The following is a 22,212-nucleotide window of genomic DNA, read 5'->3' on the forward strand; positions in this document are numbered from 1 at the left end:
TCCAGTGAGTTCCAGTCACCAAATGATTTTATTGTTACAATATGATGAAGCGACTTTTATTTTGTGCACTTCGTGGTGCCCAAAATGTTAGTTTTCACAGTATAGAATGGATGTGACAGTATTTATCATGGAAGCACTGAGCAGAGTATGTTGCAACTTCATTCAGTTTTGCTGTTTTATGAACTTCTGCAGTAAAATGTGCCAGCAAATTTTTGTATTATTTTCATTCTGGCGATTAACTAATTATTCATATAATAAATACCAGCTAACTACAGGAAAGAGATTTATTTGTCACAGAGTTAGAAGAATGTCAAACTTTTCCCATTTCATGTAAAAAGGCAGAGGAAAAAATACTTCTAAAATGACTTTGCAACATGTGCTTTATTTTAAGTCATTACTGAATCAAAACTACACAATATACCCTTTTAATATACCTTACCCACTCAATGTTTTTTTTTTCTCAATAATTTTTTTTTTAACATGGAATGAAATCTACATTGCAAATGTAAATTTTCATGCTACAATGATCTCTATTGAGCCATTTGTGTCACTAATAATAGTAATTTAAGAAAAAAAGGCCAGTTTTCAAGCTCATATGCATGTCTACATTTGGGAACTTAAAAAAATAACAAACCTGTCTCAGATGTAAAAAAAAATGTGACTTGGAATATGTAAATGTTTTCCTATACCTGAAACACTGGAAGAAGAGTATCAGCTAACAGCAAAACAATGGTTGCCTTAAGTCATCGAAATGGGGAAAAGCATGTCATGGGGAGCAGAGAGAAGCACACACTATTCAGTTTTTAAAGGATTATAAGAAATGACGTAGCTCCTTAGGTCATTGAATTCACTTTCTTTTCTCATCTAATGGAAAGCAGTAACTCTGGAGAAAATGGCCTAGCAGAACATCCCAATATTTCACTATAATTATTCTAGCCTTTAGTTACCCTCGACAAAATGTTAAGGTTCAGTTGCTTTTTTTTTTTTTTTTTTTTCCTGAGTCATTGATGTTTGGTGGAAATGTTTTCTGTGACTGTACAAATAAAATAAGGCATTTAAAGAGATTGTAATTTGTACCCTTTTTGCTAGCAGAGGTTTGTCTGCGGTGTCCTTTATACATCAAAATCTCTGCTTTTCTACAAATGGGTATGGCTAGAATGCAGTTCCCACTGTGGCCCTGGGTCTTGGGTGTCCTGAAGGCTAGTCACTGTCCCAGAACTTGTAGCTTGAAAGTCAGTGACGTACAACAGCATATTGCACAATCCAATATGACTCCAGAAAAAGTTAGGAAGGTCCTCTGGAGTCAATTGTGGGTTCACTCCTTTCCTTTCTCTTTGAAGGTAATTATTGTCTGGAAAATTAAATTAGCCAGACAGGGATGCAAACTTTTTGCTGATTAAATTACAAAGCTGTCCCCAGATTGTAGAGGAGTGGCACATTAAAAACAGCAAATCATCCAACTTTCTTCACTGTTGATCCTTAATTTGAAAGGCAGCATGGATTCCAAAGGCCGTAGCTTCCAGGACTCCTTCAGTGAAAAATGATCGCTACCTAACTATAAAAGGCTTAGCTCTTAAGAGAATATTGTGCTTTTCCTTTTCTTTAAAATTCAGATGAAATCAACTTGATTTGCAGTGTGACACCAAAGAGATCAATTAGTTTTTTCCCTAGTCCACTTGATCATAGTCTCTGGTGAGCGATACAGGAAGATTAGTTTGGCGTACAGGTCTTCCTCTAGTTCCAGTTCTCCAGTCTCTCGCACTAAGAAAATGTCAGTACACAACTTCAAGATTCGGTCTACATTGGGTAGCTCCTCAAACATGATGGAGTGAGAGATCCCACTGAAAAACTCACGGACGAACTTCCCTATCACCAGGACGACTGATGCGTATAGTCCCATGATGCTGAAAAGAAAGAATGGAAAAAGTTCAAGCTGTGCCTTGAAAGATGACCATCTAAATCACAGAGAGCTCATCTACATGGTTAAGTACAGTCTGTCAGCAGAGTGAACATTGATTTCTATTTAGGATCTTGTTTCTTCTGTGCTGTAGGATGAAAGAAAATAAGATCTCTTCCAACACAACAGAAAGCTGAGAATATACACAGCTGAAACTGCTGGCTTAAATGATTTAGCCTCAGTCAATTATGACAGTAGTCTTGCATCTTGTCTGCTACAGCTTGGAAGGTGTAGGGAAATCTCACAACCTCTGGCTACTAAATGCAAGTAATCTGTCAGATCTCATGTCTAATTGTTTTTATTAAAGTGTGCAAAAGTGGTGACAGACTGACAACTGCCTGAACTTGTAGGATAAAACTCATGTGAGGAGCTCTCCAAAGGATGCTGGAAGGGAATATCTTTCAGGAGGCACAGTCTCCCAACTTCCTCTATTTATGGAGCTATATTTCATAACAGCTTCAGACAGAGTTCTTGACTGCTAGCAATAGATTGGGAATGTCGCCAAAACTGATCAGTTTGGGCAGAACTTGGTTTTCTTTTGCCTTTTTTTCCCACTGGAGTGTGGATATGAAAGGGCACATCATTCCTTAAAAACGCAATGTATTCTGTAGATATCAGTAATAGATGTGAAATTACAATTCTCACAGAAGCCCTTTTCTGGAGTTTCAAACATTAGAACAACAAAAAAGAAATAACATACACCCACAAAACAAGTCACCTTCTATCTCATCTGTGGTATTTTAATTCTATGTTTAGATTCCTTCTTACCCATATCCAGCCAAGAATCCAAGGCTTGGAGGACTGACTTTATCACTGAATATGAAGAGTTCAAGGCTCTCTTCAGATGTTTTGTATCTTTTCCCAAGCTGATTCAAAACCCACCACTCACGAACTCCCTCTTCAGACACATTTTTGACCAGGGAAACTGTAATATTTTCCCATCTGCAGTCTATCGAAAAAAGGAAATGGTAATAGGTATACCAAGAATTGCAAAAGTCAAACTGATCACTATTAGATGTTTTCATAACTGGCATGATAAAATAACAGCGCAATGTAGGAATAAAGATTTGTTATAACTCTCTTACAATCCCTTTTGCAGTATTTCTGTACAAAAGTACAGTCTATCTAGACTGCTATGGCTTTCCTTACACTAATCTTTACATAAATGAGCATTAAATAAATAAAATATTTGACATCAACTACATTTTCTTCTGTACAGCTGTCAAGTCATTCAAGTATTTTCAAGCCAATCAATCGATAACAAGAAGTATGTCCACATTTCACATCTAAAGCACATTTAACTTGGAGGGATAATAGTCAACTTCTATATGTCAGAGTGAAACTACCACTTACTTTCTGGTGTAATAGATATATCAAGAAAAGCATACTGTAATATAACGCATAAATGATCACACAAACAGGAGTTAAACTCTGGCTCTTCTGCTTTCTGAGAACCCTACATTAGCAGCGTATGCATTAAAGTGCATTATACGAACCCAAAGAAAAAGGTGTTTTTAGGATGCACAGTGACTAACGACAGTGAAGCACTGGTAACTTATTGCTACAAGTAAAGCTAGATTCAGTCTCATGAATTATTTGTCATAACATGCTCACTCAACAGTAATGCACTACACAATGAGCAAGAAAACATTTGCGAGTCAAATTTAACCTCTGTTGAGAAAGACATTCTTAGTCAAAAACTTTTTCTTACTTTTCCAATCCAACTGGTTTTATGTATGTATATACACATGTATGTACTTGGCATGTCTATGAGTATCTAGACATTCTGATTGGGTACTTTGAAATTTGATTATTTATCTAAATTGGATTCTTTAGAGTCAATAAGGAGGGAAGAACTAAAATCAATCATTCAACATCATTATTCAAGCTGATTAATTTGCAGACATGCAGTGCTAGTATTTGCAGTAAAGTATTAAAGAGATGCAGAGGTGAAACTTGTCAACACTTTCTTAGAATAGAAGGGAAAGCAGTTTCTGAAAGCAGACTTGAAGGAAAAGAACTGTACTTTTAATCTGTAGACTCCTTGCTGTTAAATACAAAGCTAAGGTATATCCAAATGCATTTTCTGCCTTGTACTCTCGTCTCTCCTCAAGCCTGTAGACATCAGGTAGAAACAACTGTAAGAGTATTTCAGTCCAAGGTGTCCCATAACAGTTAGCAGTGGTGTTGCACTTTTTTCAACTGCACTCTGTTTTCCATGGCCTGGATACATACCTGTCAATAGCTGCTTTATGGGTTTTGCCAGAGAATCACTAGGAGCCTTGATGTAGTACGGATACACTGTTTCTAATGTTCTGGAAAAAAAATGAGAAAGCAAATATTTCATATTTTTATACCTCTAAAATAATTTAGAAATATCTAACAGGGCTATACAGAGTTCCCAGTAATTCTTGGCTTAAGCTCTGATTTTATAGTGTTCAGATGTCACATCTGAAAGTTAGCTGGATTTATTAACTATGTTCTGTCAGTACTTCAGCAGGGAGCTCCATCCATAATGTCCCCTTTCACACACCATGAATCCCACACACCTGGGGCATATGTGTTTGCAAGGAATGTAAAATTTATATTTTGTTCTCCTTTTTAACAAAGCTGCTTTTATAGTCAGCTGTATAAGCAGCGCAAAGAAAGGCAACATATCCCCAGTAATAAACAAGCTAGGAAAATATGTAATGAAAATATTTACTACTTCAGAATTACAGAATGTTTGAAAAATAACATCTGAAGAGTAAGAATTCTCCCTAGAACATTTTACTGTGAAATATTTTCACAGTTGGTATAATCTGGAGGACTTCAAATTAAACAGAAAGATGTTTGTAGAAGTTCCTCATTGGACTCAAAATTGAATCACCTTAAGTGAGATGAATTATCAGCATTGAGGGAGAATGAAAAAATTCATTAAATGAAGAGATGCTGCCCTAAACTTCCCCTTAAGTGAGTGAAAAATTCTAGGAAAGAGGAGCTCTCATGGAAGTCCTCTGACACTACTTCATTGTATAGACAAATCTATTGAGGAACAGAGGCCAATTTAAAGCCTTTGTGATCAGGCCCAGGGAACAGGTAGGAGCTCAGCAGCCAAGGTGTCCCGGCATAGTTGTGGCAGAAAACTCCCTGCAGAATTTGTCACACGGCTGTCAGTTTCCACAAAGATTTTTTCTTTGTGACAAAATTAAAGATGCTCAAATCAACAATATTATTGTAACATGGGCGAATACAGCTCTATCTTCTATGTTACTGCTCATCTTTTGCAAAGAGAGAATTACAGATGAATTACATCTTCCCACAAAGGAGGAAAACCTACTCTCTTTGTCACTACATTGCCCTAGGAAATATTTCTGTATCCTCACAGGGCTAAAAAAAAAATTCAAAAATCTATTTTAAACATGATGATCACATGTGCAGCAGTCTCTTCGACTTTCTTTGAGCATACAAGGTTGCGTGGGTACAGAAAAGCTGCTGCGTGTCTCACTTCCACCTTCTAAGACAGATGAACCAAGAATTTTCACTCTTCAGCTGGCCTCAGCTTTAACTTTACAATTCCTGTGGCCACAAATCAGATCAGATGACCTTCAGGGATAATGCAGAAGGGGAAGAGCCAGACTGTTAAAACTTGAGAGACATCACTGCTATTAATGTTATAAGGCTACATCCATACAATAATGTTTGATATTCAGATGAAGAAAAAGTTCTTATGTCTTGCAAATTTCCATTACAGGAAAATATCTGATGTCAAAAGTGTCTGCAGATGTTACCCTTTGATCGCAGTGACTTAACACTTCCTTTCCAATCTAGTGCCATTCAATAACAATGAGGAATGCGGTTTTGGTGGTTATTTAGAACAAAACATTCATCAGTATGACTTCCTCAAATCAAGTTGAACTCAAGTAACTCAGAGGAGAGCTTAAGTGTGAATACACTGTAATGAACTTGTGCTTATCCAATAAATCAAAGAAAAAGAAAAAAAAAACAACTAATAGCTTCACCACGTTCGATGGTAGAGTTCCAGTATTCATAGAGTGTTCTTGGCCTCCTTTTACTACAAATAAATAAGCTCTGACCTTTAAGGCAATGTTATTTTTCTGTGACTTCAATGCTTTTGGCCTCTGTAAATAAGACTACAAAACTTTTTAGAGGTGGTTGATCTTGGAGAACTCCCTGATACTTTTCAGGATTTCTAAGCTTAGAGTTGTGGTTGCAGAAGGATCCTAAAACCAGAAAGATTAGGAAAAATCTGAAGATTCTTGGAGTTCTGCAAACAATGAGGGAGGAGTAGTAGCCTAAAATTTGAAGATAGGAAGTTCCATACAAATGTGGGGAAGAACTTTTCATTAAGGGCAAAGGAGCACTGGAATAGGCTGCCCAGAGTAGTTGCGGAGTCTCTATCTGCGGAGATATTCAAGACCCACCTGGACGCCTATCTGTGTGACCTATTTTAGTATACTTCCTAGGGAAAAAGGTTAGACTCAGTGATCTCTGAGGTCTCTTCCAAACCCTGCAGTTCTGTGATTCTGTGTGGATATATGGGCAGACAAATAATACATCTGCACAAGCCTTGTTTCCTTAAGAAATTAGGATTAAAAGGAGTAGGTTTGCATATACATAGGCAAGGAAGATAACTTACACCTTTTCCAATGGCTTTCCAGACATCATTGTAGCAATATCTCTTCTGGTTTGCTCTGGTAGGCCAAAGGTAAGTTTATCTGATGCTATTTCTGCTTTGGCACCAAGAGTGAGATTCCTGTTTTAAGTAAAAAGGAAGACATACAGTCAGTCTACACTGAAAGCAGAACCTGAGCACTTGTTCACTGAACACTAAGGCTGGTTATCTAACTAGTCTTACCACAGTGATCCTGCCCATACCAACCTTTGCTAAGTAGCAAGCATCATTCACCCTCTACCTGAGATGAGAATGTAGCTGGACCAGGATCAGCTTCTGCACACTGCCTTTTGTCATGCCCTGTGGTCAGGATGCAGCAGGAAGGCAGGACAAGCCCTGGGTTGCATGGGACAGCTAAGAAGTTCCCCCAGCAGATAATAGGTAAGGGCAGAAAGCATATATGCTGCCTGAGTGATACAAGAAATCGTTGTACAGCTGCTTGCAATCTCCTGGCCTAGGTGAAAGACAGCAGTTTCCCTTTACAGAGCAAAAGTGGGAGGTCACTGTGGTAAGCCTTTACCACTTTCAGTCATTTATGGTTGCAGTATAATCCACAGGATATAATTTGAGGGTGAAAAAGGTCTCTTTCAAATCCAGTGTATGAATGTCTGTAGTTATGCATTGCAAATTAATATAAGGTTCAGAAATGGATGAGGAATGTAATTCACTAGCTTAATACTGCATGCTTCCAGAAAAATAGGGAGGGTCAATTAAAGTTGAATAAAGAGTGCAGATCTGTTACAAGCCTAGTTTTGACTGTGAAAGTACTGACCCAGAATATTCAGAGCTCCCACTGTGATTCAGCTGACCTCTTCTTGAGAATGGTCATTTGCTGGGGATAGCTGTAACAACCACATGTCTACTTTCAAAAAAATCCATGCAGATACCAGGACTGCAATGGCAGTTCATTTCCAACTTAGCCCAGCAGTCCAAGGTGGCAGACATTAGCCAAGAAACGATCCTAGTGATTTGGTGTGCTTCAGCCTGCATCCAAATACTGCATATTTTAGGTCGGTCCTTGCAAAAATTTGATTGTAAAGTAGTATTTCACTGAGGCCAACTTACCACAACTAAATAGGTAGAAGTGTCAACAAAGTGCATCTGTGCCAGGTAGCAGAACAATGGCTCCAAGTACACGTGTATTTAAAAAATAGCTTTTTATCAGTTTTAGATTCCCTTAAAAAGAGGGTGTTTATATTTCCTCTTTGGTTTTCTGCCTTAACTATGTCTAAGTCTTTAGTTCTCATAAATGATTACAAGGTTGTTGTTTGAGGCAAAGTTTATTTGGACATCTCAATCTAAAACAGACCAAAGTGTTTTTACTTTTCCCTCCTCCCCCTCAAGTCCCATTGAACTGCTCCCTGCTTTTATAAAAATCATCTACTTGGAAGTGGCTCCATTTCTCTATTTATTTCTTGAGAATTCCTATGTAACAGAGGTCACCACCCTCTGTCTTGCTTCCTCTTACTTTAAAAATTTTTTTTTGCAATACAATAGAATTTGCTGAAAAACTAAACAAAAACTTGCAGTGTGGAACTGTTCTGTTCAAGGAAAGCTTTGCAAATGATCCATCAGACTTACAGCAGTCATATTGATTACCTTTGAATGCTCCATGAAAGTACTACAGTGAACTCAGCTGAAAAATCCAGCAGTCCCTGTATCATTTTCTGCCTACTGGGAGGGCTGATGGTCCATAAGGAGTTTGAATTCCCTTCCAGATCTGCAAGGGTTATATCTTCTTTTCCATAGCCCTCTAAAAACTGCAAAGCAGCCTGTAGTTGCAGAAAAGGAAAATAAACTTTAAATGCCATGGCGTTCACAAGACATACAACCATATTTCCTCATCAGGAAGAATAATAAATACTTGATTAATCAGAAGTGCATTCATTTACACAGATTGCTCTGTCAGGTACCTGCTGGGGCCTTAGATGAGGAGGGGAATAAACAAAGCATAGCCAACACGGGAAGGCAAAACAAAAATGGCCCTGCAGTTCAAAGAATAAATACAGTAGTCAAGTTGGACAAAATGAGTTTGAATGTTCAACAGGTATACTCTGTAGATTATATTTTATCTTGAATCCTTTCTAATATTCCCCTTGGATACTGGATCTCTGGATCTAGCAGGCTATGCTGCTTTCAGGCCATACCAGTCTGACATGTGCCTCTGATACTTCATATGTAGCTTCACTGAAACTCCAAATTCTACCAGTGATCAGGAGGGGGGTACAACTGTTTACACGGGTGGATAGTGATAGGACAAGGTTTTAACTAAGATGAGGTTTAGGTTAGATATCAGGAGGAAGTTTTTCACACAGAGGCTGGTGACACACTGGAACAGGTTGCCCAAGGAGGTTGTGGATGCCCCATTTGAATGCCTGGAGGCATTCAAGGCCAGGCTGGATGTGGCTCTGGGCAGCCTGGTGTGGTGGTTGGCGACCCTGCCTGACATAGCAGGGGGTTGAAACTAGATGATCACTGTGGTCCTTTTCAACCTAGGCCATGCTATGATTCTGTGATCAGCACAAAATATAAATGACTGTGCAAACATTATGCCAAGCCTTGCTGCTGTGGATCGGCAGACATAATCAGTAGGCACAAGACACCTTGCACCTCTTAATAGTTTTCCCATTTTTATTAAAATTGTACTCTGTCTTTTGTTAAGCATCTTTCAGCAAGGAAAGATGTCTGCAATTGACATGGCAACTTGAAACTGTTGAGTTTCAAAGTAGATCATGATTACAATATTACTGTTATAACTCCTGAGCTATTTGATAGCATCTGGTATTAAAAAATGTTAATTCTTCAATGGGCTAGAAGGAAGCACTTCTCTTAAAGTGGTATTTGATCAAAACACAGTCACTTTAATAACACAACAGTTTCTGCAAAATACCAGTCTTTTTTGTTACAGAGAGTTGAGATAACTTCAGGCACAGTGCACCATGAAATAGGGAGACCATGTTTAAACTAAGATATTCTAATGTCAAAACTTTTCCAGGCCATACACACTTTCTTTGACAGCATCACAGCCCCTCACTGGAAGGTGAAATCCACGTGCACTGTAGGAAGAAGTTTGGGGCTTAAGAGAGCCAAAAATAACGTGTCACCAGAACACATTTGTGTCCTTTAGAAGGAAGGTTTTTATTCAGGTGATAGGAAAACTAGGACTTCTGTCTTCCACAACTTTGTGCAAAGATAATTTGATTAATGGTAATTTGTCTCTTCATAATGCAGCCCCACCTTGGCAAATGATCTGTCCAACCCTGTACTAATGACTCTTTATGTACACATCTTCCTAATGATGGCAGTGTTGCTGACCACTTGACTACATAAACAAACCACACAAAAATCCTCCATAGAAACATGCATACATTTTAAAATAATGAAGTAGTCTACATTTCACTTACAGTGTTACCCCTATAGCTTCCCAGAAATGCACTGAAACCAGTCTGATTCAAATCCTTGAGCTGACTCTGCTGAGCACTCATTGTAAAAATAGGCTGGGAAACAAAAGAACACACACTTGTCACATTTACTTCACATCAGCTGCTACACAGACAGTACAGCATCCTGTGCATCACAGTCCACCAATCCAACAGAAGGCTATGAATGTATTCTGCTAAGAAGGAAGCTACCTCTACTTAATTATCTCACGTTCACCATGGGGACCTGCAGGCAGTTACCTGAGTCTCCCTGATGTAGCATAATTTATTCAGATTAAACTGCCAGTTGGTTCTGCTTTTAACTGGCAAGTGAAGATAATATTTTACATCAATTACGAACTGATGTTTTTGTACCCAAAAGGGATCACTCGTGGGAGTTTGAGTGTTCTCTTGCATAAGCCAGGAGAGTTTCAGTTGGAAAAATGCAATGCATAGAATAAGGAACAGTGCAAGGAAAATACAGTGCAAAAACAGACTTCTTTTGGTCTGCTTCTTTTTTACCTGATAACCTCCTAGAGTTATTGTGATTGATACATCTAGAGGCTTGTTGGTGATGCCTGCAACAGATTTGATTAAAGACATGAAGAGCAGTGGGAACCAGACAATACAAATCAGCAAGACGATAATCATGCCACCCATTCCATACTTCACAACTTTCTTTTTCTTCTGGCCTCTTGGTTGGGGATATCTCTGCAAAAGCAAACAGCAACACAATAATGTCTTTTTCATCAGTGAAACACTTGGTATTATTTGATGGGTAAATGAATCTAAAGGGCTCCAATCTCCTGTCATTTGTTACCCATCATTGGGCCAATTATTTTGAGATTTTTTGCCAAACCTCTACAGGCACTGAATTTTGGCAACTATAGAGAAAAGTGCCAAACAAACCCATTTCAAGTATGCATCTGGTGTGAAAAATATCATAAACCTCTCTCTTGTTTTGATTCTTCACAACCATAAAGATGAGAAAAGTTGGGTAATTTGTATGTTTAATCTCAAACAGCATAAGCATGAAATTTCAGGAAACAAACAAAATAATAGCAGCAATAATATTTTCTCAAAACAGCAGGAAGATGATGACCCCCCTACCAAACAAAGAAACAGACCAACAGAAACAAAAACTCAACCCCAAACTCCACGATTTTGGGAAAGACCAGCTTTCTTGTACTTTTCTTTCCAACACATTTATCACAAACTTCATTAAGGCAGAATTTCCACCATAGAGCTTGAGATGCTTCAAAGTATTTTGGGGAAAAATATATTCCTTTCCCAGCAGCTGATATGTACAATCAGTAGAACGGTTACTGCAGTATTCTACATTTTGTACCTCACAGACAATGTTGCTAAGACTTGTTCACCCCCCTGTTATTGTCCTTATGATTGAATACTTCCATAGCATTACCATCCTGTAAAACGCCTTATCATGGTGTGTTCTCCTACAAGACTGAGCACTGTATGGTTTTTATGATCTTGCCTTTCACACACTGCATACTACACATGCAAAATAAATATGCAGCGAATTGTACTGCACCTCATACACATGCCAGGAATTTGGCTTCAGGAAATTGTTCTTGCTTTCCAACACGAATCCATAAAGCCCTCAGAGAGTATTAGATTTGTAATACAATGCTATATTTAAAACAAATTAGCTACTTTTCAAAAGCATCATATCAAAACATTTGTCTTGCACTGCAAAACACTGTTTTCATTAAAATATCATATCAAGATTGCCCAGGGGCATATTATTTGTCTGTATGAGATTAGTTCAGGCACCTTTAACGCTGTTACAGAACAGCTCAGAGACTCCGAGAGCCAAAGAACTTAAGCACACCACTCAATGTGAGGAGACAGAGAATTAAATAAGAAAACAGCACTCATAAAGTTGTTGGTAGTTATGTTGCTACATGGCACTAGCACACACATGCAAGCTTAGACTTAGAGATTCTATTCTAGATGTAATGCAGAGCAATACTGTTGCAGAGTGAAAAAATGCAGTATGCTGGATCGTCAATGTAGAACAGGATTATTATTTCCAGCCTCCTGAAGCCTCTGGTGATGCTCTATTCATGGCAGAAAGGTAAGCCATACTGAGAAAGCCTATCTATGAGATTTGTGTCCACTTCACTTCTGAGTTAATTTAACTGACATACTTGGAAGGTAAGTGCAATTAGGAGATGGGATTATAATAAAAGTAGTAATACGTCAGTAACACTTAAAAACACAGCTGTTTCATTGCAGATGGACCATTTCTGACTGGTTGGGTCACTCTTAAAAGAATGCTTAATTTCTTTTTCAAATTGGCAAAATAAGCAAGCATATGGTTGCAATCTTTATAGCGGTTATGAGGAATCCAGAATTTGCAAGTTTAATTTGAGCTGAAGCTTAAATGATTTTAAGAGACTGAAATTTTAGTCAAACAAATGGGGGATTTATCTGTTTTCCTGCATTCTTTTTGGATGTGCAGGAACTCTCTCAGAATAAAGGAACCAGCTAACTTCCCTCTGTATTTACATGAAATAAACATTCCTGAGACCTACACCGTGGAGGCATGAACTCTTCCTTGACACAACTTTTCTTTGGAGCTGTAACTTCCCTGCTACTGTGGGTTACTCATTTAAGTAGTTATGGATAATGAGAGTATGTGAATACTGAGTCTTTCACTCCTGCCTTGAAATTCAAGCATGCAATTAAACTAGCAGCCACATGTTTGTGGAATTCATCTCGATGGTGGAAAAATCAGGCACAAAGGAAATTGAAATTTCACTTGCATTGACTGTCAGCTAACATAAAGAACCCAACAGTCTGAATATTTCTGAACATGAGCACCAGGTGTATCTGCTAACAGTCTGCATTTATGGTGGATTTCCAAATTATGTAGGGACTTGTGATTACTTTCCTTCATTTCTGCACAGGGGAGAGGAGGTCTGGATCACTCATACGCATCTTCCTCACCTTTTCTGACTCTCGCCAGCACTTCAGGATGAATATATGAGCATAGATATCTTCAACACAGATCCAGCTGGAAAGACTGAGAGTGGTATCTGTCCAAACCCAGTCCATTACGGCTCTCAGTTCAGTCAAAAATGGAACCAGGCGGAATCTGGAGGGAGACCACAGCAGATAGCAAAAAATGGAGGAACCACATTAAATAAATATAGTAAGCATATGTGCCAGAAGAAGGGAACAAAATGAGTATTAAAAAGCATAATTTGGAAATTATGCAGTCGTATCATGAGACAGCGTGGCTAATACTGGTGTTTTAAAGGTGATATATTTTGCCACAGCTCACATTCCTTTTGGATCCCTTGTGAGGCCATAAACATGCTTTGGCACCATTATACCCAGTAGCTGTGTATGAGATACTGACAGAACAGAACAAGACAGACTTCCTGTGTAAACGTATTCTTCTGCTCTGGGAGCACAGAGGAACATGGCCTTCCTACAGGATTGTGGGACTTCATTTTATACCTCTTTACCCCAAGTGGTGCATTGCCTTCTTATAGTAGATGGGTACACCTCAACTGCATTCAGGATTGAGCTTCATGACCAGAATTAAGCAACAGAAGAAGGTAGGCTAATAGGAAAGCAACATGCACATAGCAGCTTTTCAAAGTGCATCCTTTAGTACTTCCACATTTTTCTGCTTGGCCAGGTCATAAAGACTGCTTCATGTGAAGAAAACTTTCTTCTACAACTTTTCCTATTGGAATGACACAAGCCCATACTGAAAATATTTGGAAGGGCTAAGATTATTCCAGGTTTTCTGTGAAATACATATATGCTTTGAACTAGCTTAATCACAACATCATTCACATTCTGAGACTGTCTGTTACTCACACCAACACTTCTAAAGAGCTTCAGATGTGCAGCACTTTACAAAAGGTACACAAAACTTTTTTTCTAAGTGGAGATGTGATTTCTGTTACTATCTCTTTATTCTCTTCCCCACCTCCAGAGGTAGAGCCTGTAGGCCTGCTCCAATTATCTCTTTTGGAATTTGATGCCTTACTACTTTTTAGGACTGCAGAACAAATAACATTATCTGTTTGTACCAGGGCATGCAGCCCCTATCTTTTATCAGACTGATATCTGTCAAACTGATAACTCGGGCTTCTAGCTTCATGGTAGGAGACTGAAATTCCTAACATTTGTGTTCCTGAAGTTGTTTTTTCTGGACTACAGAGGACATGTGGCACACACAGAGGAATATGCTGTGCGAGATTTACTGTTTCATTTCCAACAACTTGTAAAGAAAAGCCACAAACAGTTTCAGCATCTGAAAAAGGGTCCTCATCTTAAGGAAGACTGGAGTAGGGCAGTAGGTTTAGACTTACCCTTGAAATAAGAACAGGTTCACATAGTTATAACTTTTTGTGAGGAAGTTGCCAAGAACACGAGTTGGATATCCGCAGCGTATCTGATATGCTGATAAGCCAAAATAAACACATTTCACAAAATACCAGAGCTGGGCAACAGTGTTCTGGCTAAATTTCCTGTAATGGAAAAGACAAATAAAGGAAAATGATGAGCATCATATCTGTGTAAGACCAAATTAGCTTGAAATGTTTTGAGCTCCTGGCAGCTTCCCTTTCCTGAGAATATGTGAAAAGCCTTTGGCCTCTGACCTCAATGCACTGGTGACACAGTATTTGAAACAATTTGGATGAGGAAGTCTATAAACAGCATCTATAGTCACCTCGGGGTCACAGGGAAGAGAGTGGGAACAGCATCTCAGCTCTAGAGGTGCCTAGCCACACCACATGAGTCTCAACAATGACACATCTCCTGTGAGTCATGGGTTGATACTGCTTTTCTTCACTTTTCAGAGGGCTAACATTGGCAATGATTACAAAGAATTAACGGATATTTTTACTCATGGATGTACCTCCAATGCCACAGACTCATACAAGAATTTAGGTTTGTCTTTGAAGACCATCTTTTCCATCAACCCTTGCTTGACTAGGGTCTAATTACACCTAATCATTCACGAGCCTGTACAATTCTAAATATTTCTGAGGATACAGGTCTCACAATCTGTCTCTGCAACTTGCTCGAGATTGACTATCGTTCCAGTGAAAAGATTTGTTATCGTATCTAGCTGGAATTTCCTTTTCTCCAACTTGTGGCCTCTTGCTTGATCAAGGTGCACCTCTGAAAACAGCTAAGCTTCATCTTCATGCTCTCCTAACAGTTACATGAAGAGAAGTCATTATCTTCTGCAGGCTGAACTTATTGCCTTAACACCTCACACACCATATGCTTCACCCCCCTGACTATCTTAGTTAACATTTACTACAGCCCAGCTTCTGACTGTAGTAGCCTAATAACATACTAGAACTTTATGATTGACAGGCTTTGTAAATCAGACACGACCCACTGTTTTCAATTACATCCCACAAAATTATTGTGATTAAAAAAATTGGCATGGGCTTCTAAGAATCAGCATGACTTATGAAGAGCACAGGAATTTCAGATGCAGATTTGAGATTAGCAACATGAGATTAATATTTCATGAGTTCACACAAAATATCAAAACGATTTTATTGCTCTTTCTTTAAAGTGTCCAAATAAAGTCAAAAGTTTCATCTCAATTTTCAGAGCTCAGTGGATAAAAGATCCACTTGAAAAATAAATTCTTAAAAACAGGGATCAATTATTACTGCACAGAGGAAAAAGGAAAAAATCCTTTTTTAAGAGGAAAATTCTTTCTCCCTCTTTTTTTTCTCTTTGTTTTTCTTTTTTTGGAGGGGGGGTGTACGTTATGTCCATATTTTGTTCTTTATCTGTGAAATAACTGTTTACAAAACAAATTGTGTTTAGATGACACAGACAAATTCCCTACACTGTTAATGGAATAAGGCAATTTAAAGTTCTAGAGTGAAGTTAGCCAAGAGCTAAAGAGGGAACAGTAATATCTCTGCAGTGAAGGTTGCTTTGAGCCATGCAATGACAAATGTTAGATTTTCAAGTTAATCTGATCAGGGATGCAATAAAAGATTTCATGCAGTAGGTGACAATATCTACACCACCTCTAGAGCCACATGGCAGAACCAGGGGAGAAGAGACATGGCATTTAGACCTTCAACTCTAGAAGGATCAAGGAGATTTAAATTCACATATTCCAAAAGAGCACCAAGTTATAGGTTACTCTGAGAGAGACATTTCCCACTAAGTCGTCTAAATCATTACGCAGCCAGAAAAGCAAGGTTTCTCTTGAGAAACTAGGGCATAAAGGTAGGAAGGCATGGCCCAGGTAGGAAGGCAAAGGAATAAAATTCTCACCACTGCTCCTAGGAATTCCTTAGTTTGTATCCAGATACTATCTCATAAAGGATGTAAAACAGTCTAGGGAGTAGGGAACTGAACTAGAGGTCAACATTCTCTATTGAGTACTCAGTTACAGGCCAGTTTTCTCTCACCTGCTTTGTTTTTGAACTAAGTTGAGAATATTTTGTTACATACTTGTACAATCTAGTTCCTTCCTCCTCAAATTTACATTGGCCACAGCTCTTGCTGTGGAAAGGCACTTTGACATTCTGTTTAGGATTGAGACCAAGAAGAAATTCGTTCATAATTCCAAAGCTTAGCTGTAACTATTTCAAATTCACATTCAAATAACTTGGTAAAGCATCAGTTTTCAATGAATACTGTATGATTACAAGGGTTCATACCTTTCAGTCACTCCAGGTAAGATAAAGAACATCCAGAAATGAATCCCAAAAACAAGGATGACCTGGAAGATGACCTTTCCCATGACAGTCTTTTTGAGGTAGAGCGCTCGGTCTACCACCATGGTACCAAACTGAATGAGCACCATCACCAAAAATGCCTCTGGAACCTGGTCCTCTGATAATGAAGAGGTAATATCTGCTGCTGCAGAGTGTTTCTGAAAAGAAAAAATAGAATGATTGAGGAAGAACAATCACATGGTACTGAGCTATTATGGCAAGGCTCCCAACCAAGGATTTACATAGAGGCCCTCTGTGACATACCCCAAAAGCCCAAAATCCAAAGACAATGATGATAAAGTCCACTGTATCTGCCAGGAACATCAGCACATATACATCAGTCACTGCACTGTAGTCTGGATGAATAAGATTGTAGAAAAATTGTCTGATGGGCACATACACCTGGAGTGTCCTAAAACAACAATGACCACAATGTGATTTAACAAAGCTGTAGCCTGTACTGAATAAGACTGACTGGAGGTGATATGAGTAATGCTTGGAAAATACACTTCTATGCTTCTCTGACAGCCTTCATAAACTTCACAGACACCAGTCCCTTTCTTCTAAAGCATCACATTAACATTTGTTCAGTAGAAATATGCATAGTCACCCAAGCCAGTTCACATAGGATGTTTAACCTTTCATCAGATAGATGAACATCCTTGCAGTGCTGTTTGAACCTCTGCTCATTTGCTTGAAGTTCAGTTGGTATGACTTAAGAGAGAAAGCGTCCCAATATTATGAATAATATATATATCCATTCATCCATTTGAATTAGCAGAAGTAACCTTCACTCTTTAAAACATTTTACTCCATTAGTCAGCTGTTTGGAACCTCCCCGCAAGCCCACCCAACTCCTCACATTGCTCACTTTTTAATTGTAAAGGCCTTGGCTTTGATCATTTGTTCTCGAAACTTTTCCATAAGAAGTTCTTTCCTAGATTTTTGCTTGATGCTTAGCACACTGCTTCCTTTCTGACTGCTGTTTCTTGTACTGGTGCTTCCTGAGAAAAATGGGGAGGGAAAGAGAAAAGAAAGAAGCTAATTCAAAATCAAAGCTAACATGCAAAAATTAGAAAGTAAGAGACATGGTGAAATCTACCTCATACCTAAGTTCCTCACATGAAAGATGCTTGGAAATAAATTCTTATAGCAATTTATTTCTGATATTTTAAAACCTTGAAAACATTCAGTTGCAAGTTCTAGAAGGAAAGCGATAAAGGCAAAAACTTGATTGATCTGACTTGGTCATCTCAACTGGAACTATACATTCAGGCTACTGCAAGCTCTTCTTTTTCACAAGATGGGAAAGGTAATCCACTTTAACATCCTTAACCAATTTTTTTTTTTTTTTTTTCCACTTAAACTTCCATTGAATGTAAATATGAAAAATACATGTGCTTTGAATTCCCTCTAGCTGAGGATTATGCTAAACCAGAAATTCTGGATCTGGGCCACACTGGACATTCCTTTCCCAGCTTTTGGATAATGTCATTTTAAAAACATAGTGAATCACAAAGTACAGCTCTTCATTTGAACTTTGAGAAGGTTTGGATTATGTTCAAACACAAAGATGTTTTGCTTCATACCCTATTTTGTCACTGAAAAGCAACAGTATTCAGTAGTTTCTGGGTTCTCCACAGCAAAAGGCAGTATGATCTTAAGGGAAATGAACATTTGCTCTTTAAGTCCCCAAGACGCCACAATATTTACCTCTCTTAGATCTGTGTGAGGAGAAGCTGGATCTGTGAGAAAGCTGTGATGCACTGCTGGAGCTCTTCCTCCTGATTGCTGTCTGCTGCTCAGGGAAGTGGACATGGATGGACTCTACTGATGCTGCAAGGTTGACAGACTTCAGAGACCCAGAAGAGTCTCTCCTGCCTCCTGGCAGAGAAAGCTCATCATCAGTATCTCCTTTATTACTGGAGTTGTCCCCTTTCTCGTCTTCATCCCACAGTCCATGGCACTAGTGGAATAAGAAAAGGAGAGCATTTCAAATTTGTACTTACTGTATTTAAGTATATTTATGTCACAGTGTTTATTGCAGGCATTTATCACAGTGTTCACCAGGGAGACAATAAATTTATATAACTTGATATAACTCAATATAACTCGAATGACTAAAAAATTAAATACAAAATAAAAAATCACATGTACTCAGCTCACCTTCAAAATGGATCTGTGGAAAAATAAAGCAAGGAGCTGAACAAGATCATAGTGCACATAGCCCTCTTTCTTCTCTATCCCAATAATATTGGGTGGATGATAAGGTTTATCTTTTGTGTAATCCACATATTTATTCCAAGGAAAGAAGCCAAACTGGAAGAAGTACTTGATGACAATGGCTACCTGTTCAGAAACACAACACACTTTGGGTGTTTTCTAAGCATGGCAGCCTCATAACATTAAGAGAGAAATATGACAACTTTGTCAGCTTTGTGAGATGATTAGCAAACATTCATTAATACAGAGGAACAACAGTTTATTTGAGTCATAAGGCCATCAAAGACCAAATTCAGCATATACCAACAGATGGCGCTCAGTGGTACTGGAGATGCCACAGGCAGTGTATACTGTGGCTTGATTACCAGCTACATAGTAGCTATTTGTAAATGGGCTATTTTTGTGATAACTGCTTACATGCCAGAAAAGATGTTATCCACAGCAGTGAAGCAAAACACAAACAGGACTTTCTCATGCCAACTTAGCAAACACTTAAATTAACAGAAAATGCCAAAGGCTACTGGACCTTAGACATTAGAAACAGAAAAGAGACCATGCAGAGCTTACAGCTTAACATTTCTACGTCTCACCTACAGGGTTGCAAAAACAGCAGCCTACCTCAGTGTAGACAATGGCAGTCATCCAGAAACGCTTGCTTGGTCGAGGGACAGACAGCATGGCCCAAAGGAAGATAAGGATGGGCAGCACCAGCGTTATCATAGAGGCAGAGATCATGTGGTTAAGGATGATCACAAAATAACAAACCATTTCTGACCGGGCCACTAGAGTATTGTACAAGGCATAAATAAGAAGCAAGACTCGAGGCTGACCAACATAGAACTTCTCTGATTCCTCTAGTTCATCATCATGAAACATCCTGTGAAGAGCAGAGAAGTGCAAATGAAATCCACAACAGCTGCTGTTAAAATTGATACTATTTTCTTCTTTGAATAGTTACAACATTCTTCTGGTGACCACAGCAGAGGGAAAAAAAAAAAAAAAAGATGGGATTTAGTATTATAATAAAATAGCCTGAATCTAAGCTCTCAGAACTTATATCAGAATATATACCAGAATAAGTGCTCTTCTGTTGTTTTTTAATTAATCTACTCAAATAAACATAAAAGTCAGAAAGAAACTATTATATAAATTTCACATAATCAGTTTCCTTTTCTTTTCTTAAGGAGTGCCCTAGTCTAAGAGGAGATTCAGCTGGAAATCCAAAAGAAGCATGGACAGTCAGAATAAAAGATTCTACATCTACAAAATCAGATCTGTGCCTCTCTTTCTAGATGCTGTCAGGTTGAAAAGTGATTTAAGATTTTGTCCTTGAATTCATAGAATCATGGAATTGTTTGGGTTGGAAGGGACATGACATTACAGGTCATCTCCAACTTTATGGAAGCTGTTCCTTGGTTGAGTCAGGCCAGAAAGTAGAGGAAGAACAGTGACACCACCTGAAACCACTAGCATTACTCACTGTGTTGCCTGAGGGGCAAAGAGGGAGCATCCTTATTCCTTAGGAAAGCACTCAGAAAAGTGGTCTCTCTACATAGCCCTCAGATCCTACTGACTTAAACATATACTCTGTCAAAGGTCAGAGTTTCCTTAATAGTAATCCAAAATAATTAAAAGAAAAACATTTTCCAGATAGCCCTGGAAGAAACTTATTTGAAATCACAGCTGTCTGCAGAAGAGAAGCCCTGTCCTGTTCACAAGGAATGTTTAGAGAAGCTCTTGACCCCATTACTGTTAGAGTACAGAAATCCGATGCTAATTGGAACAATTAGCTATGGTATCTAGGGAGAAAACATAGAATTTTTCCAACATGTATTTGAATCATTTTAGAAATCTGTAATTAGAACAACTACACAGGAAATGAGCTTCTTCCTTTGAATCAAACTTAGCACAAAGTCTGTATCAACAATATTGCCTCTTGTTGAGAGAAAAAAAAAAGTCAAAACTTCACAAACTGGGACCAAAAATTTCACCCACTGCAAGGTCCTTACTTGTTCAGAAGCAGCTCACTAGCCGTTAGCTCATGCGTCAATGGAGGGAGAATTGCATCATTAAGTCTGTCCGTCCGACTGTCATCTGGGCTCACCATCATGAGACTCTTTCCAGCTGAGTCATCTGGGGAGCCAAAAGGAAGATGTTCAAAGCTGACAGCTTTGCTATAGGAAGGTGGTGCCTCTGCATTGCTGTCCACAGTGGAGTACAATGGCACATCGGTGTCAGGAGTATACGCAGCTCCTTCTGAACCCAGGCTGTAATCTTCCACCTCTTCTTCATCCTGCCTTGAAGCAGAATGAGCTCCTTCCTCTTCGTGCTCTCCTTCTACCTCCTCAATGGTTTCTGTCGTCCCCTGACGAGAATAGAGCATGGTGACCTGTGTAGGCTCACTGTCAGGGGCAGGATGAAGAGAGAGTTGAGTCTTATGAGGGTCTTCACCAAACAATATTTGTTAATTGTACTTTTATGTAGACAGCTGAGCAATGCCACTGCACTCCCAGGCCCTCGAAGTTCACATAATTCAACAAAAAACAATATGCTCTCTTCTTACACAGATGTACACTCTGGATCCATTTGCCTCTGAATGGCATACTAATGAACCCACTGTGTCTCCCTCTCTTTCTACACCAGGAAAGGAAAAATTGTCATCACCAAGAGAAACTACACCAGCTTTCTGAAAGCAGTTCAAACACTCTGATCAGAATCAGAACTTCTATTACGTTTTATAAGCATGCTCTTTGGTGAATGTTAGACAGCTGTCGTTTTCCTTCTAAACATGGTGCTTTTAACAAGCCTATGATCTCTGTATACACTTGGAAAATCAATTGAAAACTCACATCATGTCTGATTCTATGAACAAGTAAATTGTGAACATGGAGAAATACAATCCAGAGTACAAAGCTGTTCTGGTAAAAGAGTATCTTGCTTACCTTCAGATTGCCCTATATTCTTCATTACAGTCTTCATTTTTCACCTTACCTGCCTGCTTTTCTTCCATATGGGGCTATTTTCTTTTTCAGCTTCTCAAGTCCATAATCACTTTCTCTCCTAACGCTCTCTGCTCAGCAACGCAGCTGATGTAAATTCATGCAGCTTGATGACTCCAGATGGGAATCTGGACACCATCATTTTTTTACATATTTTTTGGCCTTGCTTTTACTCTTTCAAGTACTTCGT

At 38.7% G+C, this 22,212-nt stretch overlaps 1 protein-coding gene across 1 annotated transcript in view; it reads right to left on the reverse strand.

Moving 5' to 3' along the window:
- Nucleotides 1-366: 366 nt before the first annotated feature.
- The window catches only part of PIEZO2 (piezo type mechanosensitive ion channel component 2), a 236,754-nt gene continuing 214,908 nt past the window's right edge, over nt 367-22,212 (reverse strand). Inside the window, exons 36-51 of the mRNA XM_042839118.1 lie at nt 21,033-21,425; nt 19,642-19,900; nt 18,967-19,149; nt 18,514-18,766; nt 17,672-17,804; nt 17,065-17,212; nt 16,744-16,958; nt 14,407-14,565; nt 13,025-13,172; nt 10,574-10,762; nt 10,037-10,129; nt 8,232-8,404; nt 6,597-6,713; nt 4,193-4,272; nt 2,726-2,906; nt 367-1,904 (exon numbers count right to left, since the gene is read on the reverse strand). Coding sequence (XP_042695052.1) covers nt 1,652-1,904; nt 2,726-2,906; nt 4,193-4,272; nt 6,597-6,713; nt 8,232-8,404; nt 10,037-10,129; nt 10,574-10,762; nt 13,025-13,172; nt 14,407-14,565; nt 16,744-16,958; nt 17,065-17,212; nt 17,672-17,804; nt 18,514-18,766; nt 18,967-19,149; nt 19,642-19,900; nt 21,033-21,425 — 2,977 coding nt within the window. The 3' untranslated portion in view covers nt 367-1,651. The remainder of the gene's footprint in view (nt 1,905-2,725; nt 2,907-4,192; nt 4,273-6,596; nt 6,714-8,231; nt 8,405-10,036; nt 10,130-10,573; nt 10,763-13,024; nt 13,173-14,406; nt 14,566-16,743; nt 16,959-17,064; nt 17,213-17,671; nt 17,805-18,513; nt 18,767-18,966; nt 19,150-19,641; nt 19,901-21,032; nt 21,426-22,212) is intronic.

The sequence above is a fragment of the Centrocercus urophasianus genome, unplaced genomic scaffold, assembly GCF_019232065.1.
Source record: "Centrocercus urophasianus isolate 14NV4802_14NV808 unplaced genomic scaffold, USGS_Curo_1.0 seq_11, whole genome shotgun sequence".
In the NCBI taxonomy this organism is placed as follows: Eukaryota; Metazoa; Chordata; class Aves; order Galliformes; family Phasianidae; genus Centrocercus; species Centrocercus urophasianus.